The sequence below is a fragment of the Perissodus microlepis genome, chromosome 11, assembly GCF_051167445.1.
Source record: "Perissodus microlepis isolate ML-2025 ecotype Zambia chromosome 11, ASM5116744v1, whole genome shotgun sequence".
Classification (NCBI taxonomy): domain Eukaryota; kingdom Metazoa; phylum Chordata; class Actinopteri; order Cichliformes; family Cichlidae; genus Perissodus; species Perissodus microlepis.
In genome coordinates this window covers 24,043,638-24,053,722 of record NC_140471.1, presented here as the reverse complement: position 1 = coordinate 24,053,722, position 10,085 = coordinate 24,043,638, and the positions used below count along the sequence as shown (strand labels likewise).

The window sequence follows — 10,085 nt, the reverse complement described above, 5'->3', positions numbered from 1 at the left end:
TAATACAGTATTCTGATTCTGAATCCTCCTGCCTGGATGCTTGATATTCAACATTTTCTCAGTGATATATCCACACTCCCTCCTCTGCAAATAAACCAAACCATCTCAGCTCTCTTATGTACCCTCTGTTGCTTTGAATGGTTGGCCACAGGTATTTAAATCTTTACTATCTCTACTCCTTTTATGATCCCTCAAACACACGTATTCTGTCTTGCTTCTGCTGACTTACATTCCTCTTCTCTTCAGACTATGCCTCCATCACTTCAGGCTCTCCTTTACCTCCTACCTACTCTAAGTACAAGCCACAACGTCATCTGCAAGGAGCATCCACCATAGAGACTGCCTGACCTCACCTGTGAACTTGTCCATAATCATTGGAAACAACAAAATGTTCCCCATACCCTTCACCACATGCTTTTAAATTACATAACTGATCAGTAGATATAACTGTATTTAAGTACTCATGGCCCCAAAAGGTTGATTCTGTTCATCTGGACGTAGCGTGACGAAACGTTTCTCCAATTGAAAACACTACGTCCAGATGAACAGAATCCACCATTTAGGATTTACTTACTCGTGCCTTTTTAAATTGCACAAGTTTTCCAGTATATGTTGTTAGGGCTTGTATCTATTTAAAAGTTATATTATCTGTTTATTAAAAGGTGCTCTACTAGGGGGCTTGTATATGACATTCTTGCAACTCATAATACTCCAATTCTTGTGTAATAGTCGAAAAATGTATCAAAAATAAACAAAGAATGTAAAGTCTGTAAGAGATCCGCAAACTCATATCTACACGAAGGCATCAACATTTAACAAGAGGTCAGTAATTTAGCTTTAAACATTAAAAAAAGGGGTGGAAAATGTTATATCTTTTTTATTTGTTCATTTGTCTGTAAGCAGCATGGAATAGACAGAAAGCAAAAAGGTAGATGATAAAATATAGTTTATTGATTTACAAGTGTACATACATACAAATATAGAATACTCCAGATAAGCAACATGGTTCATCTTAAAGGGAAAATACTAAGAAATTATACTGTAGCTGACAGCAGATATGAAGGGCCAGTTCAGCAGAGCAACACACACACACACACACACACACACACACACACACACACACCATATCCACCAGATGTTTCAGATGTATTCGAAACACTTGACCACGTTTACACATCAAAGCATTGCCGAGATATTATCTGATTTCCTGTTTTGCAGCCATTTTCGACTGAAATTCAATTGTAATCCTCAGTTTTAAAAAAACGCAACTTCTGTGTACGCACAAAACTCGATCAACAGAATCAAATCACCTCCCTAACTTTTTTTTTTTCACAGGGTTTTACGGGCTGTCATGGGTTTTGTGTGATAAGGTAAGGTGGATTTCTAAGATAAGGTCAAAATAGGACATCCGCTGCTTGGCACCCAACAAACCCTACAGTGATATTTCTAAAGCATTTTGCAGCCCTCAACAGCAGACAGATTAAAAAAATGTGACACAGTGACAACATTCATGCTCATTTCCCAGCAGACCGTGCAACTCTGAAACTACACGAGTTCATTGTAAAGTCAAAAATTGCCACCTGATGTCATGGTCTCATATTTTTTTAAAAATATTCACGTCCTTGTGTACAATCAGTGCACCACTAAGCAAAGGATCTCTTTCAGTGAACAGCTTAATCTCCAACAAGCTTTCTCAACATAATGTGCAGCTTTTCAGCAACCGTGAGCTTACAAAAAAACCCCAAAAACAAAAAAGCAAAACTGTGCTTATTTTAGTGCCGACATCTATTTTCAGTAATCCCAAACATGCCCCCATTCATTTTTACGTCTTGCATATCCAGCCTTCGCAGGTCTGCATCATTTTTAGTGGTGTAGGGATTCAGTTGAGCTGAATGGCATCCATCTGGCAGATTCGTTTATAAATGTGATCACAAGGAACATCAAACCATGTCTTGGAGTGGCTGTCTAAGGTGGCACAGTCCTCTCCGTGTTCCCCTCCTGTGTGGTGGTTATCTGGCTCTGAGCTCACTTGATCCCAGTATCTGTGACAGAGGGAGAGAGCAGAAAGTGTGATAGATTGGTGAGCTATAAATAACAACTAAACATGTCTGACAAATGATATAAACAAGTTCACCTTGGCCAGCAACCTGATTTATTGATGATGAAATGTTTGATATACCTGAGGCTTTGATATAAGTGTGGGCAGAGTTTGCCATTTGAATTTATATAGGTTGTTCCTGGACAGATTGATTGGTGTCATAATTGAAAATAAAAGTTTAAAAAAGAAAATAAATGCATGCATTAAATTTTGTTACTTGTGTTCGAGTGTCGTGTTGTCCACCCATTTCCACTCTCCTTCAGTCTCTATGTCAGACAGGCCGATCCAGTAGTGGTAATAAAATCCACCAATTCTCTTAGCTTCCTTTTCCAGAGCATCCTGGAGAAAATGAACACACATACATAACTCAGAGTCCTTTCTTACACCTAAAATCTAAACTCAACCTTAACCGTAACTTAGAATCTGTGTTCCCTGAAAACCGTTGATGTAAAATTTATGTTGCAAAACGTACACCCGCAAGGTCGAAAGCTCAAAATACATTCTCTTAATATTGCACTATTGGGGAATGATCTCCAGTTAATGCAGTAAACCAAACCCACATAGCTAGAAGCACAACAGCAAATCTAACAGCATATAAGACTAACAGTGTCTCTGTTGTGTCCGGCAAACCATCAGTCATGATGCAAGAATGCCAGGAAATGGAACCTGAAGGTGATAAATGGACTTTAGCCATCATAAATCTTATTATTTACATCCATGCCTTTCTTTTTTGTGACATGTCCCAGAGTCTTTCATGACAAATTAACTCAGTTTACACTGTGATGTGGTGCAACAAAGCCAAAACGATAGTCGAACATGGTCTATTCGGATCACCTGTGTATGTTTATTTTCTTAAATTAGCATTGTAACTAGGCGTTAACCTCTGGGGCTCCACTCAGCCAGTCGCCACTTGAGGCTGACGCCCTAAAAAAGTCAAATCAGTGAACATCAGCAATGAAATGAGCATTTTAAAAACCTGATATAAAAAGGTTTTTGGCCTATTTAACCAATTCCCCTTTCACAATAACTGGACAAGAGGAGATTTTTCTCTCTTCTTTTCTTTTTTTGTAACTTAGTCACTCAGCTAGTTGGCTAATGTGGTCTTATCTGGTTCCAAAAGACCAAGATGGTGATCACATGAAATCACACACTAAGTAAATATTACTTACACTGTGGAGTTTAAACAATTGACTGCATTATTTGTGTGTAGCTTAGTTACTGTTTTTTAACAAATTATGTTGAATGTGGGCTGAGTTTTATTTTTTCGCTCCTATTGCAGCATCCTGGTATTGTGCATGACTCAGCTAACTGCCACACTGACCATGTTAACTGTGACACTTGAATAGAAGGAAGGCATCATTAATGTTATCACCGAAAAATCCAGTGGTCCTCTTAACTTCAGCAGATAAAATAACCTTGCCTCGCAAAGATATATGAATGTCATCGCTCCTTCCACCCACATCCACTCCTTCGCCAACAGCATGCTGTAACCCACACAATTAGGGGAATGAGCAACACCTGTGCTGGTCAGCAGGGTTCAACACACTCACACACACAAGCACACGCACACAAAACGCATTAACTTGCATACATGCTGTTCTATGGTGTGCAGTATGGTGAGATGGCTGCCCATTTCTTCACAGCTGTCTCTGCTCTTCACCCAGTCCAGCCTGTCATTGCTGAAATAGTAACACTGATTCCCGATGTGAAGCCAACCTTCAGGACACTCCCTGCACTGCTTAACTGTTAATGAGAAAGAGCAAGATAAAGGGATGAGGGGAAAGGGAAATCAAAGACAGCAGGAAATGAAGACTGTGTTCATTTGTTTGAACGACTTCCTGCCACCTGTCTTTGAACAGCCCTGTCCCAGGGCAGTGTAGTCTTCACACAGCTGGATGTAACGCCTCTGCATCGATTTCAAACCCAGAGCTGAAGAGGAGGAAGACTCCAGTGGGGCTGTTGGCACCGGCCTACTAATCACTGAGATAGATAGATAGATAGATAGATAGATAGATAGATAGATAGATAGATAGATAGATAGATAGATAGATAGATAGATAGATCCAGTTATTACATGTAATGAAAAAAGTCTCACCAAAGAAGAATAGGAATTTACGCTCACTGGCCACAATAGGTATACGTGTTCAGCTAATTGCTAATTTAAACATTGAATCAGCCAATCACGTGGCAGCAACTCACTCACTGCATTTAGGCAATGTGACATGGTCAAGAAAAGTTGCTGAAGTTTAAACTGAAAATCAGAATGGTTAAGAAATATGTGCATGATTTAAGTTACTTTGAATTTCAGTTACCTTTTGACTTTGGTTGTTAAGTCAAAAGGTCATGGCGCCTTATCCCGCTTTCAGCAGCACCATGTCACAAAGCTCAAATCATCACAAGCTGGTTTCTTAAACATAACAATGGTTTTCCTGGACTCAAATGGCCTCTGTAGTGCTCCACACAGAGCACTGCTGAGATGTTGCACATCACTGTTGATGTGACGCTATCATGTCAATATGGGCCAAAATCTCTGATGAATGTTTCCAGCACATCCAGAATTAGGGCAGCCGTGAAGACAAAAGGGTGTCCGACCCAGCAGTGGCAAGGTGTACCTAAATTGCTGATGAGTGTATGTACCAAATTTTATGGCAATTCATGTGATACTTGGTAAGATCAGTCTGGAAAAAAGTGATGGACCCACCAGCAAAGCAATCCACAACAAATGTGATCGTTTGGTGGAGCATCCGCTGGCATGCTTTGCTAACAGCTATCAGAGTGCTCGCACACTAATGTTTGGAAATTAGCAGGTTGATAGGAACATTATGAGGAAAATCTAATTGTTGACTCAGTGATGATATTGATGAAAAGAACACGGATGCATGCGCAAAATTATATGAGACAGTGAAGACATTTCAATCAACACAGCCAATATCTCGGGGTCGATCACCAGATAAATCCATCCAGTATTTCTCGTGTTGGACTGAATATAAACAAATGCAGTTTTTATACTGTTGTGGTTTCTCATTTGCCAATAAACCGCTCCCTCTTGAAGCATATAAGCCTTCTCTTTACAGTCTGTGACTCTGTATGGTTTCATTGCTGCCCAGGCTGGAATGATCGTGTTTACATGAGATCCCTCGCGGCCAGAAGAAATTATCATTTGCAATCTGGTTTCATTGCCACATATTTTTCCATTTGTGTGTCTGCTCTCTTTTATGTTGCCACTTCCCATTTGAGTACTGAAACGTTTAAAAAATATATTCATCTAATGACATAAATAGAGATAATGGTTACTATAGTTACCTCACTGTCCTTAAGAAGTACCATACGAAGTGGTGACATCCTTCAGGCCCAATCAACATGTTACCCTGAAGAAGTGTCGCAACTGGTCATGTGTCAGGGAAGTGAAAGCCAAGGTTCTTGCAACAGCTGAACTGATTCAAAGTTATTTTCAGCATGTTTATCTTGATTTACTGTAAGCTGAACTGTGGTTAGTAAATCACATCAGAGTTAATATGTGCTAGAAAAACGAGTTGGACCTTTTAACACTAATGACAGGTGATCCTTTCCTGGAAAGCCCTCTCAAAACACAGGTGCAGGTGCTGCTGTGGTAAAATGTGGCTTGCATGACGTCACAAAAAACTTTTCTACAAATGCATATGCTGCAGATGTTTGTGAAATGAAATGTGTTTACTTTTCATACGGCAGTTGTGATTTAATCTGCAGCTACTGTATATACCATTATATACCATTACATTACATTTAATTTGTTTTACTTAGGCAGACTTGCTCTACAGAGTCATGAAGTGGAATTAAAGCACTCTCTCTTTCGAAAGTCTTAAAAATATGTTAGAGATCCCGTTGTCATAGGAAGTATTTCTTTTTATTTCCTCCTCTTGCTGCAAGACATCCCAGTCATCATTTTCAGATCTGAAAATTGTACTCGATAGCTTGGGAGTGTGCATCTGAACGAGTGTGTATGTGCATGCGTGGCAATAGATCAAGCACGTACGGCCCCAGTGGTGTTTGTTTTAAATGAAAGAGTGTCCTCACAAGCACATTATCAGGCTGAGCTGCCAGAGACTCTTGGCCCTGCAGGAGAAATATTTCACAATTATGGACTTTTGTGCTTTTTCTATTACATGACCCTCACTGGACTGGAGAGAGTGCTTTATCTTTTTTATTGCCAATTCTAGGTGTCCAAAAGCCCACTGAGCTGAAATAAAGAGAGAATAATCAGCGTGGGATAGAGACCCAAAGACACAGACACAGACAGGCAGATGTAGAGCACAGTGCAAAAGTTTTAGGCACTTCAAATGTTTTTTTTGGGGTCATTTTCTATCAACCAATACCTGAGGGAGACATCAGGTTGGTACTAAATTCAGACTGCAGCACAAAAATGACTCCAAACATAGAGCCAGAGTCATAAATGACTATCTTTAATGACAGCAAGAGCAATGAGTTTTCCCCCTAAAGAGGCCTGATCCCAACATGGTGGAGTCAGTCTGGGATTTCATGAAGAGACAGAAGATACTGAAAATAAATCCTCTGATGAACTGAGGGATGAGCTCCAACATATACATCCTAAATACTTCGAAGCTGTGTACATATGCAGGGGAACTGATGGTAGTTGCTTCCAGCAAATATTGATTTTTTTCCTCTTTCCTACACTCTTTATGAAGTAAAACTGATAAATATGGACTTTTAGTTACTAAGCTTTTTATTTTAAGTACCAAAGTCTTTTGCACTGGACCCAAAGTACAGCACACACAGGAGGGGGCACGAGGTTCTGAGACAGTATTTATACTTACAGAGCACAGCGAGTACGATGTTGCCACAGATGGAGGCCAAAAAGCCAATAAGTATCAGGAGAGAAGTCTTACTCCTCAAACACTTGACGCCTTGCTTCAGTCCCTGGGAGCCTGATTAGACACAAAACAGTCCGCAGCATGCAAGCTGTCAATTCACCACTTTAATTCCTCTGGTGTAGCAGCGAGAGCAGACTTTAAAGGAAATTGTGGGGCAGAACCGTTTGACCAGAGTTTAGCTTCATTATATTTTCAAATCCCCAAAGACAGCAAGCCAGTGGATACTCTCTGCCTCATGCTGTCACATATGTACACTAACACTAAAATACAGAGTTTCAGATACTTCACTCAAGTAACATGTAACAGTTGTGCATCAATTTCATCCTTAGAGATTACAGTCATGGCCACAAGTTTTGGCAGGGTGCTTTGACGCCCCAGTTTTTATGGTGGTGGCTCTCAGCATTCCTGTATTATTATGATCAGAAGCAAATATGTTAATTACAAAGAGCTTCTGGATTTGTCCTGGCAGCTGATATTAAACACACTGCAGAAGATACAAAGAAGACAGATCAACATTCCCCATGAAATGTATGAAATGTGTTTGATTGTTTCTTTGCTAGATCATAAACACACACACACACACACACACACACACACACACACACACACACACACACACACACACACACACACACACACACACACACACACACAACAGTTTAAATAAAGCTGAAGCAGCAGATTGTATGCAACAAGAAATTTGTACCACTGCCAACATTTTTGGCTGTGATTCTATGAGACAGTTGGACTTAAAGCATAATCTGCAGCCACTTCCTTTATGAGACGATCTGTTTGTAAAAATCTTCATCTGCAAAGTAGGATTGTAGACCAACTCTGTTTAATATAAAGAGGAAATTAAAGTTTAAATGAATTTGATGAGAGTAATTTGAGCTAAGATAAGAAGGAATAACCTAGCAACATGAGCTGAAGATGCACAATCCACACAGAAAGGCAGCACCTAGCTTTGAACCCTGGATCCTGCTGTTTGAAGCAGCAGTGCTAAGCATGGAGTCCCTGAGCTGCCAGGAAAGCATAGACACGAGCATTCAAGTAAAATTTAGATACGTTAAAACTGCAGCACTAAATTAAAGATAGTTCAAGTTCTTTCCAACATCACATGGACTTCTGCTCATGATAGCTGTGAAAGTAAGCTCGCCTAAATAAACTGATTCCAACTGTGTTTCTTAATATTTTATTGTTTTTACTACTACATTCAAAGGATACGTGTTTAAATAGTCTTAACCTCCTGAGATCCTTCGACCTCATGTGGGGACATCACATTTATGGCTGTTCTGCACCTTAAATTTCAATGTGCTCAGTTTTTTCATGCTTTGTTAAGCAATGGTAAATTTATTGTCTTATGCTGAAAAATAAGAAAAAAAAACCCTCACTATCCCCTTGTGAGAAAATACTATTTAAAAAAAAACAAGGCATAAAAAAACTTTGTAGCAAAGTAACAAGTTTATAATCTGGGGTAATCTGGGACTATCAGGAGCAGCTAATCACACATAGCTCGGGCCTCAGGAGGTTAAAACAGCAAAATCTAAAATCAGGTAACACTAGCTACACAATAACTTTACCACACAGCAGCTGTAATGAGCAACTTATATGAATTCATTTGTAACAAAAACTCTGCTATAATATATAAAAAAGTAGCATTAATAAAGTCAAGTGAAATACAGGTGGTAAGTACTTTGTATCCATATTTTATTCTGCATCCAGTATAAAACATGGGTACAAAATAGTAGTCTAGTACCATGTAAATCATAGCTGAGTTTAGCAATTAAGTAAATGTACTCAAGTCCACCTCTGGCTCTCATGCATCTGTTTGTTCACACAAATTACCGTCGCTGTGTTGTGGGATGAGCCTGTTCGCTCCCGGTCTGGGCTCCTCTGTGAACTCGTGCAGGCTGCTGTAGTTTTCTCTCTGCTCCATGTCTGTAGTTTCCTTCTCAACCCTCTTCCCCACTTTGTCCTTCTATATGCTACCTCTTCAGGTCCCTAAAGGTTTTGGTATCTTTTGTCTGGAGAAACAATATTTCTCCTTAAAATTAAATTTGTCCCTGCTGGTTGAACTATTGAGGCACGTCCCCCTGAATCAAAGAACGTTGCAGTGTTAAATATATTTGCTCAGAGAACTACACAACACTACTCTGTGCCCTCCACGAGATAACTCAAGCTTTTCTGTGTCATCTGTTTTGTAAAAAAGGAGAATTTGTTAAGGGAGGCTCTTTCCTCACATTTTTGGCACCGTGTGCTTCTCATTGGTGGGACATCTTGCCATCAAGCCCCATCTTGCGCAATCCCAGAAGTTTCCTCGGCTCTGTTTGGATTGAGCCACCGATTCTGGAAATTCGTTACGGATGAGTCAGAATGGGGGAACGTGTTCTTTAACAGGATCCGAAAAAATACAGTGTGTACTTGAACTCCTCCTGACATTAATTAAAGCAACAAGAACTAGAACTGGAGCTGTGACAATGTTGTGATGGGAAAGCAGGCAAGAACAGCGTGTTTTAAGAAAGAAGAGCCAAGCTGTGGCTCAGCGAGAAAAGTACAGGAAGTCAGAAGAGAAGAATTTCTGGTCATGTGCAACCACAAATTTCAGCACAGCAGTCACTGAATAAGACACAAACATGAAACACCCCTCCTCTCTGCTATAATTAGTTTGGTTTGAATAACAAAAACCTCATGAAGCACAAGAGCTGACAATGTCTGTGGGAATAAGGTGCCAGGAAAAAAAATAACTTGGACATGTACCAGAAAAAATGTTGACAGTGTGCTGGAAGAACAGAGTGGGCATCTGGTGTGTGTGTGGTGAAGAGGTGATATTGTTACAGCTGTTCTGCTTATGGAGAGAATACAAATAACCTTAAGCACACACACACACACACACACACACACACACACTTGCAGTGCTGGTAAATGCTGAGTCATAGTCAGTCCTCCATTTTTGCCAGTTTTAAAAAAGTTGGGGACAGAAAGAGAACTTTGCTCATGTTTTTGGTAAATAATACTGAACCTACATGCCAGCTCGCCATCATCAAATGTTTGTTTGTGCAATCCAACATGGCAGGTTATTACTAGTTTGGCTACAAGAGATTGCACCATCTGAGTTTACA

The 10,085-nt window shown here is 39.9% G+C and overlaps 1 protein-coding gene across 1 annotated transcript; it reads right to left on the bottom strand.

Moving 5' to 3' along the window:
- Nucleotides 1-929: 929 nt before the first annotated feature.
- LOC146377931 (C-type lectin domain family 4 member E-like) lies at nucleotides 930-9,328 on the bottom strand. Its single transcript, XM_084944035.1, has 6 exons — nucleotides 8,812-9,328; nucleotides 6,910-7,020; nucleotides 3,944-4,078; nucleotides 3,690-3,841; nucleotides 2,316-2,437; nucleotides 930-2,042 (listed from the first exon to the last, which is right to left on the bottom strand). The coding sequence occupies exons 1-6, from the start codon at nucleotides 8,900-8,902 to the stop codon at nucleotides 1,880-1,882; spliced, it is 774 nt and encodes a 257-aa protein (XP_084800161.1). The 5' UTR covers nucleotides 8,903-9,328; the 3' UTR covers nucleotides 930-1,879.
- Nucleotides 9,329-10,085: the final 757 nt, after the last annotated feature.